Source organism: Eleutherodactylus coqui, chromosome 13 (genome assembly GCF_035609145.1).
Source record: "Eleutherodactylus coqui strain aEleCoq1 chromosome 13, aEleCoq1.hap1, whole genome shotgun sequence".
Taxonomy (NCBI): domain Eukaryota; kingdom Metazoa; phylum Chordata; class Amphibia; order Anura; family Eleutherodactylidae; genus Eleutherodactylus; species Eleutherodactylus coqui.
The window spans coordinates 48,602,617-48,627,042 of record NC_089849.1 but is presented as its reverse complement, the minus strand read 5'-3'; the positions used below and the strand labels follow the sequence as shown (position 1 = coordinate 48,627,042).

The 24,426-nt window shown below is 46.2% G+C and overlaps 1 protein-coding gene across 1 annotated transcript in view; it reads left to right on the top strand.

Moving 5' to 3' along the window:
- Positions 1-24,426, top strand: part of LOC136588296 (protein-glutamine gamma-glutamyltransferase E-like) — a 50,269-nt gene that overhangs the window by 12,811 nt on the left and 13,032 nt on the right. The window contains exons 5-9 of the mRNA XM_066587401.1: positions 5,418-5,546; positions 13,685-13,862; positions 18,969-19,098; positions 22,789-22,892; positions 23,644-23,886. Coding sequence (XP_066443498.1) covers positions 5,418-5,546; positions 13,685-13,862; positions 18,969-19,098; positions 22,789-22,892; positions 23,644-23,886 — 784 coding nt within the window. The remainder of the gene's footprint in view (positions 1-5,417; positions 5,547-13,684; positions 13,863-18,968; positions 19,099-22,788; positions 22,893-23,643; positions 23,887-24,426) is intronic.

Sequence of the window (24,426 nt, the reverse complement as noted above, 5' to 3'; positions counted from 1 at the left end):
CCGCAGGACAAGCAAGCACCTCCAGGGCATACAGCGCTAGTTCAGGCCACATGTCCAGCTTCGACACCCAGTAGTTGTAGGGGGCAGAGGCGTCACCAAGGATGGTCGTGCGATCCGCTACGTACTCCCTCACCATCCTTTTACAGTGCTCCCGCCGACTCAGCCGTGACTGGGGAGCGGTGACACAGTCTTGGTGGGGAGCCATAAAGCTGGCCAGGCCCTTAAAGACTGTTGCACTGCCTGGGATGTACATGCTGCTCGATCTACGCACATCCCCTGCTACCTTGCCCTCGGTACTGCGCCTTCTGCCACTAGCGCTGTCGGCTGGGAATTTTACCATCAGCTTGTCCGCAAGGGTCCTGTGGTATAGCAACACTCTCGAACCCCTTTCCTCTTCGGGAATCAGAGTGGGCAGGTTCTCCTTATACCGTGGATCGAGCAGTGTGTACACCCAGTAATCCGTAGTGGCCAGAATGCGTGCAACGCGAGGGTCACGAGAAAGGCATCCTAACATGAAGTCAGCCATGTGTGCCAGGGTACCTGTACGCAACACATGGCTGTCTTCACTAGGAAGATCACTTTCAGGATCCTCCTCCTCCTCCTCCTCCTCCTCCTCCTCCTCAGGCCATACACGCTGAAAGGATGACAGGCAATCAGCCGGTGTACCGTCAGCAGCGGCCCAAGCTGTCTCTTCCCCCTCCTCCTCATCCTCCTCATGCTCCTCCTCCTCCTCCTGTACGCGCTGAGAAATAGACAGGAGGGTGCCCTGACTATCCAGCGGCATACTGTCTTCCCCCGCCCCCGTTTCCGAGCGCAAAGCAGCTGCCTTTATGGTTTGCAGGGAATTTCTCAAGATGCATAGCAGAGGAATGGTGACGCTAATGATTGTAGCATCGCCGCTCACCACCTGGGTAGACTCCTCAAAATTACCAAGGACATGGCAGATGTCTGCCAACCAGGCCCACTCTTCTGAAAGGAATTGAGGAGGCTGACTCCCACTGCGCCGCCCATGTTGGAGTTGGTATTCGACTATAGCTCTACGTTGTTCATAGAGCCTGGCCAACATGTGGAGCGTAGAGTTCCACCGTGTGGGCACGTCGCACAGCAGTCGGTGCACTGGCAGCTTAAAGTGATGTTGCAGGGTGCGCAGGGTGGCAGCGTGCGTGTGGGACTTGTGGAAATGTGCGCAGAGCCGGCGCGCCTTTACGAGCAGGTCTGACAAGCGTGGGTAGCTTTTCAGAAAGCGCTGAACCACCAAATTAAAGACGTGGGCCAGGCATGGCACGTGCGTGAGGCTGCCGAGCTGCAGAGCCGCCACCAGGTTACGGCCGTTGTCACACACGACCATGCCCGGTTGGAGGCTCAGCGGCGCAAGCCAGCGGTCGGTCTGCTGTGTCAGACCCTGCAGCAGTTCGTGGGCCGTGTGCCTCTTATCGCCTAAGCTGAGTAGTTTCAGCACGGCCTGCTGACGCTTGCCCACCGCTGTGCTGCCACACCGCGCGACACCGACTGCTGGCGACATGCTGCTGCTAACACATCTTGATTGCGAGACAGAGGAGGAGGAGGAGGGTGCTTTAGTGGAGGAAGCATACACCTCCGCAGATACCACCACCGAGCTGGGGCCCGCAATTCTGGGGGTGGGTAGGACGTGAGCGGTCCCGGGCTCTGACTCTGTCCCAGCCTCCACTAAATTCACCCAATGTGCCGTCAGGGAGATGTAGTGGCCCTGCCCGCCTGTGCTTGTCCACGTGTCCGTAGTTAAGTGGACCGTGGCAGTAACCGCGTTGGTGAGGGCGCGCACAATGTTGCGGGAGACGTGGTCGTGCAGGGCTGGGACGGCACATCGGGAAAAGTAGTGGCGACTGGGAACTGAGTAGCGCGGGGCCGCCGCCTCCATGATACTTTTGAAGGACTCAGTTTCCACAACCCTATACAGCAGCATCTCAAGGCTGATGAATTTTGCTATGCGGACGGTTAACGTTTGAGCGTGCGGGTGTGTGGCGGCGTACTTGCGCTTGCGCTCGAACACTTGCGCAAGCGACGGCTGAACGGTGCGCTGAACTACACTGCTGGATGGGGCCGAGGACAGCGGAGATGAGGGTGTGGGTGCAGGCCATGAGGCGGTAGTGCCTGTGTCCTGAGAGGGGGGTTGCATCTCAGTGGCAGGTTGGGGCACAGGGGGAGAGGCAGGGGTGCAAACCGGAGGCGGTGAACGGCCTTCGTCCCACCTTGTGGGGTGCTGGGCCATCATATGTCTGCGCATGGTGGTGGTGGTGAGGCTGTTGGTGTTGGCTCCCCGGCTGAGCTTTGCGCAACAAAGGTTGCACACCACTGTTCGTCGGTCGTCAGGCGTCTCTGTGAAAAACTGCCAGACCTTAGAGCACCTCGGCCTCTGCAGGGTGGCATGGCGCGAGGGGGCGCTTTGGGAAACACTTGGTGGATTATTCGGTCTGGCCCTGCCTCTACCCCTGGCCCTGGCCACCGCACTGCCTCTTGCAACCTGCCCTGCTGATGCCCTTGACTCCCCCTCTGAAGACCTGTCCTCCTGAGTAAGCGTTGCACACCAGGTGGGGTCAGTCACCTCATCGTCCTGCTGCTCTTCCTCCGAATCCTCTGTGCGCTGCTCCCTTGGACTTACTGCCCTTACTACTACCTCACTGCAAGACAACTGTGTCTGATCGTCATCGTCCTCCTCACCCACAGAAAGTTGTTGAGACAGTTGGCGGAAGTCCCCAGCCTCTTCCCTCGGACCCCGGGAACTTTCGAATGGTTGGGCATCAGTAACGATAAACTCCTCTGGTGGGAGAGGAACCGCTGCTGCCCAATCTAAGCAGGGGCCCGAGAACAGTTCCTGGGAGTGTTCCCGCTCCTGAGCAGGTGTCATTGTAGTGGAGTGAGGAGGCTGGGAGGAAGGAGGAGCAGCAGACAGAGGATTCGGATTTGCAGCAGTGGACGGCGCAGAACTGCGTGTTGACGATAGGTTGCTCGAAGCACTTTCTGCCATCCAGGACAGGACCTGCTCACACTGCTCATTTTCTAATAACCGTCTCCCGCGTGGACCCATTAATTGGGCGATGAATGTGGGGACGCCAGAAACGTGCCTCTCTCCTAATCGCGCAGCAGTCGGCTGCGACACACCGGGATCAGGAGCTCGGCCTGTGCCCACACCCTGACTTGGCCCTCCGCGTCCTCGGCCGCGTCCACGTCCTCTAGGCCTACCCCTACCCCTCAGCATGCTGTATTACCAGTGATTTGATTTCACAGGCAGGAAATAAATTGGCGCAAGACTGCAGGCCAAATATAATTTTTTCCCTTTTTGGAAAACGAAAGGCCCCACTGCCTCTAGTGAATGAATAATCTAAGTTTAATAACTGTGCTGTGTCCCTGCTAATGTGTCACAGAACGTGAGGGTAGCAGAGTTATTATAACTCTGGCAGAGCAGGTATTTTTTTTCCCAATTAAGGAAAGCAAATGGCGAAGCCAGCAGTAAAGCGTAGCTGGGTGCGTATGATTTAGCAATGTTTTTCACGCAGCTCACACGTGTCCACCGCCCGTAAGGACGGACAGAGGCTGGACAAATAGATTTGTTTTCACTTGTTTTTCCACCAAAAGGCAGCACTGCGTATATTCAATGAACATGAGAAGTTTAATAACTGTGCTGTGTCCCTGCTTATGTGTCACAGAACGTGAGGGTAGCAGAGTTATTATAACTCTGGCAGAGCAGGTATTTTTTTTCCCAATTAAGGAAAGCAAATGGCGAAGCCAGCAGTAAAGCGTAGCTGGGTGCGTATGATTTAGCAATGTTTTTCACGCAGCTCACACGTGTCCACCGCCCGTAAGGACGGACAGAGGCTGGACAAATAGATTTGTTTCCACTTGTTTTTCCACCAAAAGGCAGCACTGCGTATATTCAATGAACATGAGAAGTTTAATAACTGTGCTGTGTCCCTGCTAATGTGTCACAGAACGTGAGGGTAGCAGAGTTATTATAACTCTGGCAGAGCAGGTATTTTTTTTCCCAATTAAGGAAAGCAAATGGCGAAGCCAGCAGTAAAGCGTAGCTGGGTGCGTATGATTTAGCAATGTTTTTCACGCAGCTCACACGTGTCCACCGCCCGTAAGGACGGACAGAGGCTGGACAAATAGATTTGTTTTCACTTGTTTTTCCACCAAAAGGCAGCACTGCGTATATTCTATGAATAATAACTGTGTTGTGGCCCTGCCTATACAATTCTTTCCCTGCAGTATCAATGGAGGGTGGAATGCTCTGCAGAGGCGATTTTGAGAAGCCCAAAAAAAATGCAGCACAGCTAACAGCAGCCTGGACAGTACTGCACACGGATAAATATGGCCCTAGAAAGGACCGTTGAGGTTCTTGAAGGCTACACTCACTCCTAACACTCTCCCTGCCTATGCAGCACTTCTGTCCCTAATGCCAGGTGCAACGCTCTGCAGAGCCGATTTTGAGAAAAAAAAAATGCCACTGCTAACAGCAGCCAACACACAGCTATCAGTGGCCCTAATAAGGACCTTTGGGGGGTCTTGAAGCCTACACTAACTACCAATTCTTTCCCTACAGCAGCTCCGGTATAAACAGCACTGTCCCTCATCTAACTCACCAGGCATCTGAGGCGAGCCGCGGGAGGGGCCGACTTTTATATTAGGCGAACACCTGATCTCGCCAGCCACTCACAGCAGGGGGGTGGTATAGGGCTTAAACGTTGCAGGGGGAAGTTGTAATGCCTTCCCTGTCTTTCAATTGGCCAGAAAAGCGCGCTAACGTCTCAGGGAAGGAAGTGAAAGTAACCAGAACACCGCATGGTGTTCGTTACGAATAACGAACATCCCGAACACCCTAATATTCGCACGAATATCAAGCTCGGACGAACGCGTTCGCTCATCTCTAACTATAAACTTTTAGTATAGTTACTATAGTTTCTATATAGTAAGCATAAGTAGCGTTATAGTATAGTATACTTAGTATCTATACTATAAAGATCAACTTACTATAGGATTCTGCACAGCGCTTCTCCTGGGGCCTTCTCTAGACTTAATGATAGTCACATGACCAGCTGTGGATGACATGACTGTCATTCACTGAATGTCCTTTAGGAAAGGACTGCCTGCACAGTTTTGTCATGCTAATAGCTGGTAAAGTTTAGGGCATAGGTAGTGGAGCCGCTATCGTCACATGACTGTGCTGTGGACCGCAACATGACTATAGTCATGTCACAGTCTGCAAGCTGCAAGGAAACCTCTGCTGAGCCTCATGTGATTCACAGGCCACATATTGTGCAGGCCCGTGTTAAGATAATATGTTGCAAGTCATCCGTGTTGGGTTAAAGTTTGCTACATTTGTCATTTACCTGTGCTGAAGTGAAGAAAATGATAAATTATTAAATTGTTCTTTTTTCCAGTTTGAAGAAGGCATTCTGGACATTTGTTTCCAGATGTTGAACAGAAGTATAAACTACCAGGAAGATAAGGTACTGGACTGCTCAAAGAGATATGATCCTGGCTACGTGGGCAGAGTGCTTAGTGCAATGGTAAGTAGAAGAATGCAATAATTGTAATGAATACACTGAATTATGAACGTTATAGAAAGCATTCACCCATAAACAAATGTAGCGGCACAGAATTTGCAATTTAAGACATTGTAATATTAGCTGTGATTATGCTCAATTCATCTCTGCTATTGTACACTGCCAAACATAGCCCGTCTTACTACATTAAGCCTTTACCATTTTGGAATCAGGGTTTCCTAGGGGGCTTTCTCTTTCTGCCATTGTACAATGGCACCATCTGCTGGCTAGAGCCAGTACTTCAGTATGTGAGATGCCTGAGAGGCCCCTCACAACAGAGCGGACATCAATATACAGTAAGAATACCTTGCTGGAGGTCTTTCGACATTGGAGCTGCACAGGCTTCAATCAGAATGTAGAAAGACGTCAGACAGTGGATTGGAAAGTGTTAAAGGGGTTGTCATTAGAAGACAGTGCCTTCTCTAAAGACAGCAATTGATTGTAGCAGGACCGTCTCCTTGTATGAAAAGTAGTATCACATGTTGGAAATTCAGATGAATGGTCGGCCATGTATAACCCCTTAGTGACGAAGCCTGTTTGCGCCTTAGTGACAGAGCCAAATTTTGGAAATCTGACATGCGTCGTTCAACGTAGCATAACTCCGTAAAGGCTTTACATATCCAAGTGATTCTGACATTGTTTTTTCGCCACATGTTGTACTTCATTTTGGTTGTAAAAAGAGACCTGTATAATTTGTGTATATTTATTAAAAGCGCCAAAATTGGGAAAATTATGAAAAAATTGTCATTTTTTTCACATTTTCAACTGTAATATCTCAAATATGTCCAAACATACTGTACAAATTTTTGATGAGATATATATTTCCATCTGTTTACTTTATTCTGAATGCACATTTGAAAAACTTTTGTTTTTTCTAACCATTTAGATGACATACAAATTTAACATTACTTTTCAGCATTTTGAGGAACACTTTGTTTTCCTGCACCAAGCCAAGTTTGCAAAGGCTCATGAGTGTCAGAATAATAGAGCCCTCCCCCAAATGACCCCATTTTAAAAACTACACCCCTTAATGTATCAACTGAGGGGGGTCAGGAGTATTTTGACCCCACCTTTTTTTCAGGAATTAATTAAATTTAGAGGAGAAAAAATAAAATTTCATTTTAAAGACATATTTTTTTCCTATAGTGCCCATGAAAATGAGGATTTACACCCCAAAATGGATACCCCCGTTCATAAACATACCCATTGTGGCCCTAATCTTATGTCTGGATGCACAACGGGGCCTAAAATGAAAGGAGTAGTCGGTGTCTTTCAGAACATAAATTTTGCTTGAAGGCGTTTTAGGCCCCATAGCACTTTTGTAGAGCTCTTGAGCGGCCAAAACCATAGAGAACCCCCACAAGGGACCCCATTTTGAAAACTAGACCCCTTAATAAATTTATCTAGGGGTGTACTGCATATTTTGACCCCACAGTTTCTGAATGAATTCTAGCAAAGCAAAAGGAAAAAATTGTAATTTTTTGTTTTTTTGTCAATTCTGTCATTTTAAAAACAGCTTTTTTTGTACAGCACACACATGAATGAAGACTTGCACCCCAAAACGGATACCCCTATTTCTCCTGTGTTCAGAGACATACCCATTGTGGCCCTAATCTTTTGTTTGGATGCACAACAGGGCCCAAAATGTAAGGATTAGTCGGTGGCTTTCAGAACTGAAATTTTCCTTGAAGGGGTTTTAGGCCCCATAGCACATTTGTAGACCTCTTGAGCAGCCAAAACCAAAGAGAACCCCCACAAGTGACCCCATTTTGAAAACTAGACCCCTTAATGAATTTATCTAGGGGTGTATTGTGTATTTTTACCCTACAAGTTTTGAATAAATCTAAGCAAAGCAGTAGGAAAAAATTACAATTTTCATCTTTTTGGCAGTTGTATCAATTTAAAAACAGTTTTTTTTGTACAGCACACATAGGAATGAAGACTTTCACCCCAAAATGGATCCCTCTGTTTGTCCCGTGTTCAGAACCATACCCCTTGTGGCTCTAATCTACTTAAAGGACACATAGCTAGGCCTATAGTGGAAGGAGCACCCGTTGGATTTCAGGGTACAACGGAATAAATTCCAGGCCCCATTGCCCACTAATAGAGCCATTGAGCGTCTAAAACAATAAAGAACACCCTCAAATGACCCTATTTTTAAAACTAGACCCTTAACGAATTCATCTAGGGGTGTACTGTGTATTATGACCCCACAGTATTTGAATGAATCTAAGCAAAGCAGAAAGAAATAATTACAATTTTCATTTTTTTGGCATTTTTTTCAATTTAAAAACAGTTTTTTTTGTACAGTGTACATAGGAATGAAGACCTTCACCCCAAAATGGATCCCCCCGTTTGTCCCGTGTTCAGAAACATACCCATTGTGGCCCTAATCTACTTATAGGACACATGGTTAGGCCTATAAAGGAGGGAACACTGGTTGGATTTCTGGGCACAACTGAATAAATTCCAGGACCCATTGCCCACTTGTACGGAATAAAAATTGACACCTTAAAAAAATCCTCCCCCCCCCCCACACACACTCCGCGCCCTTTTCGGCGTTCCCCAAATCTTAGATAAAAGTAATAATGTGAACTGTGTAGTATTTCCGAAGACAGGGGTAGTTACGTAGGTTGATTGGAATGGGCACATGGGGCAATAAAACCGTGTATCCCCCTCCTCTCATGCTTTTTGGGGGTATTTCTTAACCTCAGCGGCGGGGATGGGGTGTAAAAAGTGGCGTTCTGTGAGTCTCCGTAAGCTTGCGGAGGTTCGGCGGTTTCACACAGAAGACGCTCAACAAGCTGCTCCTGGAACTGCAGGAAGGCGAGCATTCCCGGGGCTTCTTGTAAATTGCGTATTACAGGTAGTGGTCTGAATAACGCCGGGCTCACGCAGCCGTAGGTGGAATCCGCTTGTGGAGACCCGCAGCGGATCCCAGCTGTGAGCCCGGCTGTGACCCTGCGTACGGCCGCGTAATGTACTGCGCATAACTGCCTACTCACACAGGTGGTCATTCGCAGTACTTTTTTTTTTGTTTGCATTTCCCGCACCGTTGCTTAGCGATGACGCGGGTATCCGCAGCCAAAATGCAATGTAGTTGCGTATGGGCTGCGGGTATATCTGCGACCACGGAGCACAATGGGCTCTATGTTGCGGATATCCGCGGTAAAATGTTCTATTCTTTCTGCTGCGTTCTCTTTTCTGCGAGTGGATTACACAATTCCAACCCACTAATGCAGTGTTTCTCAACTCCAGTCCTCAGGGACCCCCAACAGGTCATGTTTTCTGGATTTCCTTAGTATTGCACAGGTGATGTAATGATTGTCGGTGCCTCAGACATTGCCACATGTGTTCTTACTATAGGATATCCTGAAAACATGACCTGTTGGGGGTCCTGAGGACTGGAGTTGAGAAACACTGCACTAATGTGAGCAGAATTGTGTAATCCAATGCGATTGATCTGCGTAATACCGCGGATCAGACGCATGCAGAATCCGTATATTCCTATCCGGTCATGTGAGACCGGCCAAAGGTAGATCGCTACCTTTTTATCACATGACCGGGGACCGCTCAACGAGGCCACCTGTCACTGCTCCAGGCTCTTGGCGACCATTGGTCGCTGGGAGCAAGGAGATTTTAAATTTCCTGGGCTCCCCGCCTCCTGCACATGTGTCCGGTGTTTTGCCGGTGGTCGCATGCGCAGAATCCGGGAAAGTTCACGGAAAAAGATCGCGTCGGGGTGCAAATACGTAGGCCTCCGTTAAAAGGTTTCATCTCCTCTCACCAATCGCATTGGTGAGGGGAGATGAACCTTCACCTTTTTTTAACTTTTACATGATCACCATTATCCATTGGATAATGGCGAACACGTGACCAGGAACCGCTCACCGCGGATCTCCTCGAAATCTCCAGGCTCTCGGCTAAGTTTTGTAGCCAGGAGCAGGGAGATTTTAAATTACGCTGGCAATCCACAGCTTTTGGGCATGCGTCCGCCACTTTGGCGACAGGCGCGTGCGCAGAAGCGGGGTAAGGTCCACAGATAAATCCGCGGGCCTTAGGTACGTCATTTCATCCTCCCTCACGGATATGATCCGTGGGGGGTGATGAGACGTAAGATTTTTTAACTTTTTTTTTTTTACTTTTTACACTTTTAAAAAATTTTTTTTAACTTTACATGATCACTGTCATCCATTGAAACTGACACTTTTTTACAGTGTTTTATTTACTTTTTGCGATCGGCAATGGATAGCGCCGATCGCAATGCCGGGGGGGACTGCTCGTTTTCCTGGGATGACAGCTCCATGCTGTCGGCTACCGGCGGGCACCGACAGCATGGAGCTTGTCACGTCCTCAGGCAAGTGGGCATTAATCCAAAGAGGATGCATAAAACTACGTCCTCTAGGATTAAAGCACACTTTCTGAGGATGTAGTTTCCCGATGGGGCGGTCGTTAAGGGGTTAAGGATGTAGCAAATGTTTTTCAATGACTTTTGCTGTGCTAAGCCTAACCTGATTCTGTTTAACCATGCGGCTCACACTTCATGGAAGCAAGTATTGAAATTCCTTGGTAGTATATGGAATACTCATCTTCAGTGTCAGACAGTGGTTCCTAGGGACCACCATAAAAGTTCATTCTGGGGGCCTACTGTATAGCTACTTGTAAATATTACATGATCCCCATCGCAAACTCCCAGCCATTGCATCCTCCATACACATCAATGGAAAGGTGGCTGCATTTGTGTGTGGCTCAATCTCCACTAAAGAATATGGAGAACATGGTGTGGAGGGAATTGGTGCCCCCCCATTCACCTGATAGGTGAGGAACCCAGAGGTGGCATTCATGACATAGTTTGAAAAAGCTTAGATAACACGTAACAGCCACAACATTGCCAAAAAGTGCACTTACATGCCGTTTTATCACGAAACAATACCGTGTTTCCCCGAAAGTAAGACAGTGTCTTACTTTCTTTTTATCCCCAAAAGCCCCACTATGTCTTACTTTAGGGGTATGTCTTATACAGATAGTCCCCGACTTGCGAACATTCGACTTACGAATTTCGCTAGATACGAACTATCTGTACAGCACAGTATGATGTAATGCTATGGCATTACATCATACTGTGCAGGGACCGGACAAGCTTCTATCAAGCCTGATAGAAGCCTGTCCGGTCACAACGCGGTTGCTGGGCAGCCGGGGGCCTTCTGAAAGGCCCTAGGGCTGTCTATGCAGAGCGCCTAGCAAGCCGTGCGCTTGATGGGCACTCTGCATAGGCAGCCCTGGGGCCTTTCAGGAGGTCCCCGGCTGCCTAGCAACCGCACAGCGTCCCGCGATCTCATCATGGGACGCTGTACGGGCCCCCTGAACGTCAGGTGCAGGCTGTTTCTTACAGCGGGCACCCGGCGGCAGCAGTTCCAACGAGCCGCGCCGCTCGTCAGAACTGTTAACACTTTAAATACCGCTGTCAGAGCGGTATTTAAAGTGTTAACAGTTCCGACAAGCGCCACGGCTCGTCGGAACTGCTGCCGCCGGGTGCCCGCTGTAAGAACAGCCTGCACCCGACGTTGTATGGAGCGGGATCCACCCGCGATCCCCTCCATACAACCATTTGTTTGACTTGCGAACAAAACGGACTTGCGAACAGGCTCCCGGAACGGAACCTGTTCGCAAGTCGGGGACTAACTGTATTGGAACGGACAAAGTCGACAAGTGCAGGGGACGGCGCGGTGACGTATGGAGAGGGGGGCGTCGTGGAAGTGGGCAGGAGGCGGCGCTCATTAAGATCAGAGGGAGGTGGCAGACGCGGCGACGTATGGAGAGGGGGACGGTGCGGACGTGGGCAGGAGGCGGTGTGCAGCTAGATGAGAGGGAGGCGGCAATACCCCCGTGTTTGTCTTACTTTCGGGGTACGGCTTACATTGGCCGACCCCCCTGAAACCCCCGATACGTCTTACAATCGGGGGTGTCTTACTATCAGGGAAACACGGTAATTTTCGAACTGACTTTTAGGCCTCGGTCAGACGGGCGTTTTTTGCCGCGATTTGCGGATCGCATGACGGATGCGCATCCACAAATCGTGTGACCGGGCCGAAAAATCGCCGGAAAAATCTGCTCCTAGCCGCGTTTTCGTTGAAATGGGCCGATCACAGGAGCACTGTCCAACCCATTGCAATTCAATGGAGCCGGCAATACAGCCGGCTCCATTGAAAGCAATGGGCTGCCGGCGAGCGCAGGATGAATTTTCGGGAAGGGCTTAAAAATATAAGCCCTTCCCTGAAAATCATCCAAAAATGTGTAAAAAAAAAAAAAAAATCTATACTCACCTTGTCCCTGCAGACGGAGTTCAGCCGCGGCCGGCTAGCAGTTCTCCTGAACTGCGCTGAGAGCTGCCCCTGATTGGTTCCTGCGCTGAGCCAATCAGAGGCAGCACTCACTCACCCATTCATGAATTCATGAATGGGTGAGTGAGAGCTGCCTCTGATTGGTGAGGGCTGTGACCAATCAGAGGCAGCCCATTCAGCAGGCGGGGATTTTAAATCCCCGCCTGCTGAATACCACTCAGAGCAGTTCAGGAGAACTGCCAGCCGGCCGCGGCTAAACTCCGTCTGCAGGGACAAGGTGAGTATAGATTTTTTTTTTATTTTTACACATTTTTGGATAATTTTCAGGGAAGGGCTTATATTTTTAAGCCCTTCCCGAAAATTCATCGTGCGATCACCGGCAGCCCATTGCTTTCAATGGAGTCGGCTGTATTGCCGGCTCCATTGAATTCAATGGACAAACATCATTCTTCTCTGCCACAGCTGTTACAGCTGAGGCAGAGGAGAATGATTTGTGTAGTATATGTTCTCAATGGGGTCGGCGCTGCTGCCACCGGCCCCATTGAGCGCATATAGAGAACACAAGGAATCGCAGATCGCAGATAGGCGCGATCTGCAATTTCTTGTGTCCTATAATTTATCGGACAAGCGCATAAAAAGCGCCCATGTGTCCGATACCATTGCAAAGCAAAGGGTTCTAAAAGATCGCAGATCGCATGCGCATGCGCAAATCGTGGGAAAATTCGCCCGTGTGACCGAGGCCTTAACGTGTGTGCAGTTTTTCAGATAAAAGCAGTTTTGCCCACAAAACCATGTGAGCATGCCGATTTGCAGTAAGACCCAATGTCAAAGTGGTTTGCGTGTGGTCTAACCCTTTTAGGGCTCCCACACATTTGCGGGTTTTTTTAATGCTGCGTTAATGCTACGTTTTTAAATGGAAGTGTCAATGGGACTTCTAAAGTTAAAAACACATCGCAAGTTTGTGCATCGGGTTTTTTTTGCGATGCATTTTAGCATTAGAAAGTTCCATTGACATTTGCGGTAAAAAAAAAGGTAGCGTTAATGCAGCGTTAACAAAACACGAGTGTGTGGGAGCCCTTAGGGCAAAAATACATAGGCGCATGCGCTAATATGCTTACTGCTAAGGAGCATATTAGCGCATGAACCAGGTTTTAAAAAAAAAAAAAAACCTATTTAAACTCCGTGCTATAGCAGAGTTACGTATTTACAATAACTAAGCATCTAGATTATAGTGCAGGGCTTAGCTTCCCTATACTTTGGGGACCATCTTCTGGGTCGTGACTCATTAGTTGCATCACCAATATTTCACAGAGAGAGGGGGAACCTCCTTTATTTGGTACTGACAAATGGCTGGTCTTCTCTTGCCCCCAGCCCCATCACTGGCGAGGAGGAGGGCTTCAAAGTGGTGGCAACCGTTCAGTTCCAGTGTGGAGGGGGCTGGGAATGCTTCCTCCACCTCCTTACAATGTCACCCATGGGAGGAGCAATTGACCTCTGTGATCATGTGAAGTTTCATCTTAAAATATCACCATATTGTTGCATACATAGAGAACATGGTCAGGAAGTTTAATGGTGAGGAGGAGGAAAACTTGTCAATTGTTGTTACATTGTCTTTAAGTCTTTTTTGCAGCGGTGCACAAAGAGCATTGTCATATACATGTATACATATGTACAGGAAGGGCAATGTAAAAACTGTAAATGAAACAATAAAAACAAACTAAAAACATCAGTAAGACATTCCTCCACCTTATTCTGTTACAGATCAACAGCAATGATGATGAAGGCGTCGTGGAGGGAAACTGGTCAGGCAGAATTAACAGTGGGGTTGATCCTCTGGACTGGAATGGAAGTGTAGACATCCTCTACATGTGGCGTAAAGCAGGTTATAAACCTGTCAAATATGGACAATGCTGGGTCTTCGCTGGAGTCCTGTGCACTGGTAAATCACAGTATATCCACTGTAGAATGTCATAGATATTAAGGGTACAATTGCTATCTAGGTTACTCAATTAAAGGGGTTTTCCAACCTTTAACCCCTTAATGACGCGGCCCCTTTTTCTATTTCCACTTTCGTTTTTTCCTCCCCCCCCTCAAAAAAATCGTAACTCCTTTATTTATCCATCGACGTCGCTGTATGAGGGCTTGTTTTTTGTGGGGAGAGTCGTATTTTTTAATGGTGCTATTTAAAGTACCATATAATGTACTGAAAAACTTTTTAAAAATTCGAAGTGGAGTAAAATGAAAAAAAAAACGACATTTTGCCATCTTTCAGTGCGACTTGTTTCTACGGTGCACAAACAGCAACAAAAGTGAAATGATAACTTTATTCTATGGGTCAGTACGATTACTACGATACCAAACTTGTATAGTTTTTTTTTTACTGTACTACTCTTTTATTTTTTCAAAGACATTTAATTTTTTTAAATTATTTTCTGCGGTCATTTTGTGCGTGCAATAACTTTCTTATTTTTCCGGTAATGTAGTTGAGCGAAAGCTAATTTTTTGCGTAGTGTCTTGTAGTTTCTTATACTAGCAATTTGGAATGCATATGACTTTTTGATCGCTTTTTATTGTGTTTTTTCTGGGAGACAGGGTAACTAAAAAAATGCATTTCTGGCGTTCTTTATTTTTTTGTTTTCGGACGACGTTCACCGTGCGGGAAAAAAAATGCACTACTTTGATAGATTGGACTATTACGGACACCAAATACATATTTTTAATTTATGATTTAGATTTTTTAATAATAGATATTGCAAAAGGGGGGTGATTTAAAATGTTATAACTTTTTTTTTAACAATTTTAAAAAAGTTTATTGATTTTTTTTTTAACGTTACTTAAAAGTCACCCTGGGGGACTACAAGCAGTGATTCAGAACATCATTCAGGGGATTTAAATGCCGCTGTCAGAATTGACAGCGGCATTTAAAAGGTTAATAGCCGCGATCGGCTGAACGGCTGATCGCGGCTATTGCCCGTCGGTGTCAGCTGATGCCCGCGCTGTATGCAGAGAGGTCGTCCCGCAACCTCTCTGCATACATACCCCACCGCTCCATGACGTACCAGTACGTCATGGAGCGGGAAGGGGTTAATAAAAGGGAATGGGTTAAAAAATAATTCATTGACCTGCTCACCTTCTATCAATTCCTCACTGTAAAAGTGCAGCGGGCCAGAACTTGTTGTCAGTGGTCCGGAAAGGAAGTGTAATAGACGGCTTTACTCCTGTCAGGGTAATAAAATTCTAAGTACAGCACCAATCGGGCCCACCCCACTTGCCCCGTTGCCGGCGGTAAAGAAAAAAACACCACACAGAGGTCTGGTATCATTCCTCACACAGGACATGGCTGCGCTTTGCCGACGTGCTTTATTACAGATTACATGAGATCTTATACCCTTTGTCCCATCCCCAGCAAGGGGTGATGGGCTTATAACCATATATGGGCAGTCCGGATTTCCGGCCTGAGACAGTGAAAACAGCCGATATCTTGTTATGGCGCCTCTGGCTTATGTACAGAAAATTACGTATTCAATTAACTCCAGTGCAAAGAATCACCCACTCAATTCTAAGAAAACGGCCAAGCATGCATTCTCCATATATGGGAAGTCCGGATTTCCGGCCTAAGACAGTGAAAATTATGTACATAGTGGAACATCTTGATATCTTGCTTCTGGGAAAACGGCCAAGTACACGCATCCTTCATGTCTGGTTCGGTATCATCTCTCTCAGCCTTGCAAAGCCTTGGAATATCTGATGTAAGGCGACATATAAGTTTTTTCTCATTTGGAATTGAATAAAACTTGCATATAGGTATAAAGCATAAAAAAACATATGGCAATATATATATATACCCTCACACTCCCAACGAAATCAATGATAGCGCTGCATCCTATTACACTGCAGTTAGAACTGGAAGTATAATAGAAGTGCATCGCACCCATTGATTCAAATGGGGGTGACGCCATCTATTACACTTACTTCCCTGACCACCAATAACTATGTCTGGTCACCACACTGACAATAGTTTAGATGATCAACAGATCAGTGGGGATCCTGAGCAGCAAATCCTCTCTGATCAACTGGTAAATCAGCTTGTAAAATCCTGAAATACTCTCTTAACCCCTTAAGGACAAACCACAATAAATTTACTGTGCTTGGTCCTTGGCTTTAATCCAGCTGATAGCAGAAGCATGACGCAGGATTAAATCTTCTACTCCTGCAATCAAGCAGGAGCAGGCCGGGTCCTCAGCTGTCAAACACAACTGAAGACCCCAAGGAAAAGGTAGAAGTTGTCTTTAACTGCTTCTGCTCTCTCCTTTCCAGACTATATAGTGCTCAATGAGCGCTATGTACTAAAGAGAGAAAGTGGAAGTAATACTTCTGCTATTAAACCGTGTCACAACATTGCAGGGTCCTAGCAGACCCTGATCAGCTCTGCTAGTGACTAGTGTCACTACAGGGGGGGGGTTTCCCCTGCAATTCGGGCTCCTATGGATGCTCCATCTAAGCACTAATGCCCACGGCCAGATTTCGGCCGCATGAAACACGGCGGAAATCTGCGGCGTTTCACCACAGCTATTAGGTTCTATTGAACTTAAAAGCTCGATATTCACGCTGCGGAATTCCATCGCGAAATTCTTCAGCGTGAAATAACCCGTGGGATGTCCTATTTGCCACAGGAATACGCACGGACGGCTTCCATTGTAGTCAATGGAAGCCACCCGCAACGCTATACTTCCACTGTAGCACATGCGGGAGCTGCACTGTGGATCTGGAGGTGAGTATGGTGTCTTTGAGGGGGCGCCGTGATGGACTCCGCTGCGGTATTCCGCTTGCAGAGTCCCCCACGGCCATGGGCATAAGCCCTAAAGTAGAAAATTGTGAAATTAAAAAAAATAAAACGACAATGTCATTGACCCCCAGAGGTCTTATATGACTTATATATCAAAATGTCCGAAACAAACCCATTCCCTACTTTTTTGCGTAAATATACTATTTTTATAAAAGTAAACAAGTATAAATTTGAAAAAAATTGTTTTTTTTTCAAAACTCTTTTTTATTACAATTTTTCATTATCAAAAACAAAACATAGCGACTCACATTACGATACAAGAGAAAAAAAGATTACTTTTGTACTGCCATCTGTTTGTTTTGCTTTGGAACGCCCCATTTTAAGGATAAAGTCCTCCATAAAGCAGAGACTTGATTATATATGTATGTTGTACTTTGGTATATTAAAACGGAAAGGGACAGAAGATTCGCAATACCCTATATAGTGCTTCTAGAACCCTTTTGCAGTGATATCTGAGTATTTGGTATGCGACCGTATTGCCTAGAGCCTCCTTACGTATATTTATTGTCAGCAATATTTGCCTGATCCGAAACTGCAAGTCCCTTAATAAATTTCCATTTGCGGGCTCCAACATTCGGTATTTAAAAAGAGATGTGCAGAGGACATCTAATAGATGGTAGCAGACTACAGGTCCTGTTGTGCGAGGTAGCAGAGCTGTAGTGGTTTGTGTTGCTGCTTTAGCTGGTATATGCAGTTGTAGTACAGCACGTATAAAACTTTTCTCACTGTGCCCTCTATGTGAGTGGCACTGTACTTCTGCTAAGAGCTATTTGTTATTGGCTGAGCGCTCAGCCAATAGCTAAGCAGTAGCTGCTATTGGCTGAGCCCTCAGCCAATCTGCACAGCCCTTTCAGTAGGCGGGGATTTTTAAATCCCCGTCTGGTGAAAGAGCTCAGTAGCAGTGCCGGGGAGCCAGCCAGAGGACGCGGCTGACAGCAGGAGAGGTGAGTAACTTTTTTCTTATTTTTTTAACCACTTTTATATGATTATTGGGGAAGGGCTTATATTTCAAGCCCTTCTCCGATAATCATTCTGCAGGGCTTGTCAGAAACCACTGCTTTCAATGGGATCGGCAGCAGTGCCGATCCCATTGAAAGCAATGGGATAGCATGCCGCTGACTTCTGCCACAGCTGTCACAGCTGTGGCAGAAGTCCGCGGCATTCTCCATATCTTTTTAATGGGGCTAGCGCTGCTGCCACTGGCCCCATTGAAAAGATTGGCGATCTCGCAGCGATATCCCAGCGATTTTGGGATATCTGCCTGCGTTTTTCTCGCACTGCAACGCGAGACTTTAACTTTAGAATCGCATCGCAGTGGAGAAAAAAACACCAGTGGGTGGGAGCCCTTAGGGATTGTTTTCTGGAGTGGTGTGATCGGAACTGTTACTCACTGCTCCTCAGTTCATGGCGCCGGAACCGGAAGGCTTCTTAGATTTTTACCACTAATAAAACTTAAAAATGGTAAAATGTCAGTGAAAAAGATATAAAAAATAGCCCTATATTATATATCACGGAAATAAAACTGCAGCAAAATTATGGCAGCTGAAGAAAAAAAAATAGGGTAGTAAAACCACCAAATGGGTACAAAATCCCTAAAAAGTGTCTGGTCTTTTAGGATCAAAACACCCTGGTCCTTAGGAAGTTTGAGGCAACCTGTCACATCCCCACAGCACCATATACTAAGTTTTAGCGCTGTTAGGGGACGTGACAGGGAACCAGTGCTGTCACCCGGTGAAGTGGGCATGTTGCGTGAAAATCTGAATCTTTTCAGAGTCCCATGTGCACACTCTCCTATACAAGTCTATGGGAGAGCATGCACGGCAGTCAGAAAAGAGTCAGATTTTTGTGCCATGTGCCGACATCAGAGGGGTACACTGCTGGATCGCTAGAGGAGGTGAGTATGAAAAATACATCTCCCAGCTCCCTGTCACATCCCCTAACAGCATCATATCTTAGTATATGGTACATGACAGGTTCCCTTTAACTCTATGACAATGTAGGGGATTTGGATCTTTACGTCAGAAAAACTGTGCTTGAAACAGCTCTAAAGATATTAAATGTTGGGCCTACAATAAATATGACATGGTATTACAAGCTGGGGAATGCTGGAAAGTGTGACTGTCTTATTAACTTATATACTTTTTTCTGAATTATGCTAATTTACAAAAGTTTGATATTTGTCTTCTTATAAATTTCTAGCTCTCCGTTGCTTGGGAATACCAACCAGAGTAGTCACAAATTATGTTTCGGCTCATGACAAGGATTCGAATCTGATTATCGAAAGCATATACAGTAAAAAAGGAATATCGCTGAGTAAAGATTCATTGTGGTATGCAAAATATTCTCTATGTCTGTTGGTGTTGTGTGTGTACATAGTATAAGGCCGCTATAGGCATATTATTGCACCTGTATTACGGACAGTATCTATGATGTTGCGAGTTCAGGTTAGTAGATCCATAGTTGTGTCAGAGCATTCCTCCATAATATGGGTACAAGAGTACACCCCTAATAAGTTCACATTAAAGCGGACTTAAGGTGTCGCTGACAGCTTATGCCATATTATGAACTGAGGGTACTGTACCTTTAAGCATACTGCTCCCTCTTTTCCCCAATAACCACTAAGACAACGGCTGGCATTTTAACACGTGGGGTAGGCCACAGCTTTATTAACTTAAGAATTTTAAAATCGTTTTAATTATGTTTATTGAACTTTTAACCTTCACCAACTTCTCATGCATCTCCAACTAACTTTTTCAAAAGTCCCATAAGGCACCAGAGAGCCCGTTCAGATCTAAACCGGGCTAGAAGGTCCACCTTTCTAAAACCAAGGCTAGCATGCGAAGCTTTCCACCTAAACCAGCTGTGACAACTTCCAATTCCAACCCGTGCACCCAACCTTCGCATCCCTAAACTCCCTGGGCGGGCGGGTGTCTTGTCTTTCCTAACTTTTCTGAAACTTTCTAGATCCTCACTCTGCACTGAAACTTTATCTCCTTCCCTCCTCTCACAAATCCACAAAAATCCCGGGCGTCCATTCCACTTCTTTCTACTCCCCGCCCCCCAGTCCCTAGGCAGCTGAACTGACCCATTCAGCTGCCTACCAAGACTGGGGGTACTGTACCTTTAAGCATTCTGCTCCCTCTTTTCCCCAATAACCACTAAGACAACGGTTGGCATTTTAACACATGGGGTAGGCCACAGCTTTATTAACTTAACATTTTTAACATCGTTTTAATTATATTTATTTAACTTTTAACCTTTACCAACTTCTCATGCATCTCCAACTAAGTTTTTCAAAAGTTTCATAAGGCGCCAGAAAGCCAGTTCAGATCTAAACCAGGCTAGAAGGTCCACCTTTCTAAAACCAAGGCTGGCATGAGAAGCTTTTCGCTACGAAGGATGCAGCATACTTACTACGCCGCACTCTGCCCCACCCCACATGCCAGCTCCAACGCCGCCTCCAGCCCATCCTGCAACCTAGAAAGGAATGTGTCCAAGCCAATATCATTCAGATGGACACCGTCTCCCCATAGCGCACTCCAGTCTCTACACTCCAACTCCCAATGACGGATCGCTATACCCCCTAATGATTGAACAAACTTTGAAATCTTAATATTAACTGCGTTCCTAGCCCTATCTACCCCTTCTGGATTTCTCGCTCCTCTCCAAACCCTCCTAGGCACTACATCTGACCATACTATAACTACCCTCCTGAAGAAAAATTTCAAAAATGCTCAATGTCGCTCTTCATTATTGCTATCAGCTCCCCCACCTTTACTTTCTCCAAATTATTACCCCCTGCATGGATTAGCAATACGACCTTCTCAGGTGTCCATCTGCTGATCTTTATCATCTCAGGAAGCAGCCTGGCCCACTGCAGTCCACTAAATCCCCTCCAACGCACCGCTGCGTTCTTAAGTCCTAAGTCCTTTCCAATAGGTCTTGTCTCCGATTGTTTCTCTGCCCAATATATATATGAATGGTCAACAATCCAGACATTCCAAGGTTGGTTGGCTGCAAAAAAAAAAAAAGACACCAACACCACATTCTAAAAAACTTGAAAATTAAAAACAAAAACCTTGGCTAAACACCATCTCATAGTACCCTCAAATCGGGACGAACATAAAACTTATAGGCCTTGGATTTCCACCTTCCCAAGCGTTTTACTCTATCTGCTGAGACTCCGCAAGCCTCCGCTGTTGTAGCCGCCCCAATCTGGAAGGAATGAGTTCCAAACTCCTGTGGATGCAGGCGTAAACGCCTTACGCACGTGCACATGTCTGACGAAAACTGATAAACCGTCGCTGGAAGACCTGAAGCATATTGCAAAAACTGTCCTTCACCTGCATGGGCCGCCATATATTGGCGCAACAACCCGACCATTCCGATCCTAACGCCGAAACCGATACGCACTCGCCCCTTCCATACACGTCTGTCTTTGATCTTCTTATACAAACCTTAACGGGGTCCTCCATCAACACCACATCCTTCACCTGCAAACTGCCCATTTTATACGTGCTTGCTGGAACCAAATCCCCAACTCTAAGGGCAGCAAAAAAAGCACGGGAAAAACATGTACGGAAAAGGAGAGCTTCAAAAGATGTTACGCAAATTTCTTCCAAAATTCTCAACATCAAACACAACAACGGAAAAGTAGTAGGCCGTCGCTTGTCCACTCGACTCTTCTTCCAGCCTTTTAAAAACAAATTCTTTCGTAATGTCTGCCATACCATGCAGACGCAATAAAAACGCAATACACGCTAGGTGACGCTTTACTACATCCACGGAAACTCTTCTTTTGTGCAGCTTTAATAGTGCGTCTAAAGTCAATGATCTTGCACGTTCCAAATCTGGAAAAAATGTTGCGCCATCCAGCCCAAATTCCGTTATAGCTTCTCCAAGTAGCTGCTGCTACTGACGCCTGCACTTATGCTAGCAGCTCCCTTCTGCTATGCTCCACAAGAAAGAAAGGTAACGTACCCCTTCGGCATCTGCTGCCGGGTGAAGTTCCCTGAATGTCTCCATCTACAGGCGAGAAAGGCCATCAGCCACGCTATTTTGACTTCCCGGGACACATTTCTCTCTGAATGGTATGTTGTGTTGTAGACACCGCAGCACCAAATGCTGCAACAAAGCCAAAACTGGAGTTGATTAAGCCGGTTGCTTGTTTATTGCTTGCACCACTGCTTCGTTATCTAACCAAAAACAGATGCCTTGGTCCCGCATGCTGTCACTCCCAATCTCCACCGCCACCACATTCGGGAACTCCAGCAAAGCAATGTTTTTCACCAAATGCGTCTCTACCCATACATTCAGCCATGTCGACCCACACCAATGGTTTCCGAAAAACAACTCCGAAACTGACCGAACCTGCTGCATCCGAAAAAAGACTTAACTCGGCGCTGGACCTGTCCTCTTTTTGGCATATCACGTGACCATTGAACATCTGCAAGAATACTTTCCACACGTCTAAATCGGCTCTGATTGCTTTCGTGATCCGCACGAAATGGTGTGTCTCCTTTACACCGGCTGTGGCCAGCGAAAGGCGACAAGATAAAAACGCGGCCCATAGGTATCACCTTGCAGGTAAATTCAGTAGCCCAGACAACACTTGAATTTGGTGCAGTGTAGCTTTACGAGCCACACTAACGGACTCCACCGCCTGTTTTAGCCGCGCTACCCTCTCCGCTGGCAACCGGAAAACCATCCATACCGAACCAATTCCTATGCCCCAAATCGTTAAGCATGATACCGGACCCTCCTTCTTTTCCTCTGCAAGGGGTACCCCAAGTTTTAACCTAAAGATAAGTTGTTGGAAGTTCGCTAATACTCCGCGAGAAATTGGGATAGATAGAGTCTGAAGCAGATAAAGTATACAAGGTAATATGTTAATTTTTACACCATGAATTCTTCCTACCCATGAGAATAATGGATGACCCTACTACTACAGCTTTTAAGTTTTCTTTCTAGGAATATTTTAATAAAATAATAAGTATTTAGTAAATCTTGTAATCTGCAGGAATTTCCATGTTTGGAATGAGGGTTGGTTCACCAGAAGTGAATTGGGTCCACATTATGGAGGATGGCAAGTGCTGGATGCAACACCACAAGAACTAAGTGGAGGTACAGGATGAGATCTATTACTTTCAACACATGTTTCTAAAAGAACACTCATTGAAAGAAAAATAATGCACCCAGATAGAAATGTCGGATTGCTACAAAACTTGGCATGTAGTTATGTCTCAGGCAGATATATAAAGTACAGTTGTGGTCCGATTAGAAACTGGGTCTCGCTACCAGAGGCCATAAAAGTTCTTTTCCTGTTGCTCTATAAAAAGGCTCTTAGAGGTTATTTTTGTGTAATGTTCCTCCTGTTGAGAAATCACAAGTCCAGTAGACATGCCTCTACCACACACTTGAAGACATTTTGCTCAGTTTACAGACTTTGAGGGAGGGCACATCATTGGAATGAGAGAAGCAGGAAGTCTCATTCAATTCCAACAACTCCTTCTTGGTGCATTATTTTTTTGGTCAGTGAGTTGTAGTTGTCTGCTGTCGGCAATCCCTACTTGTTCAAAGCGCCCCTTCACAAAAAAGAGCTTTGCACTAAGCATTCCATTGCTTGGGCCCCTAGCGAGCAGATGTAATCTGCTGGTAAGTGTTCCATTTCCTTGCAGCGCTCCCACAGGAGAAATTAAGCATTACACAGTATTCATTTATATTACTAGACGGCCTGTGTAATGCAGGACAGGACAGGTCCTCCAGAACGAGAGACCCTCTTTGTAACGTTCTCCACTCTGACTCCCTAATAGCATATATTAAGATGGACAACCCCTTCAGGTGATGGGCTAATTCTTTGATTTGTTTTCCATAGACATTCACTGCTGTGGTCCCGCCTCCGTCCACGCCATTAAAGAAGGAGACATTGATCTTGATTACGATGGCCCGTTCATTTACTCAGAAGTTAATGCAGACCGCGTTACATGGGTTCAGTATGACAAGGATCTGAGGGAGAAAGTACACACCGACATCGAAATTGTGGGGTCAAATATCAGCACCAAAGCTGTGGGGAGTGATGAACGGATAGATATAACGGACACCTATAAGTATCCAGAAAGTATGTCCTATTTACAACTATAATTTGTATTATTGATGCTATATGCAGTACTACTAAAAAGTATTTGCCCTCTATCATTGCATAGTTATTACTTTTATTTGTGATCTTTAAACAAAATGTTATATTAGACAATAGAGACCCTACAAAACATAACAGTTTTTAAAGTGTTCCTACCTGAGACCCAGAGGTGTAGCTAAAGGCTTGTGGGCTTGAATGCAAACGTTCAACATTAGGGCCTTTCCACAACTTTCCCTGCATCGTTGGGTGTCTTACAAAGCTCATTGATGAAACACTAGCAGTTAGGAGCACTGCTAGAATCTTAAAAGATTAGTCAGAGGCTGAATGTTGCAGAAATATTCTGCCTGTGTAAAAGGTCCCTTTAAAAGGTTGCCCAGGGTTTAAAAACGTATGACTGTATTTTTCCAAACACAGCGACACCCTAGTCAATGGGGTCGTGTCTGGCATTGCAGCATAGTCCATTGAAATGAATGGGAGCTGAGCTGCAATACCAGATACAACCCATGGACAAGAATGGCATTA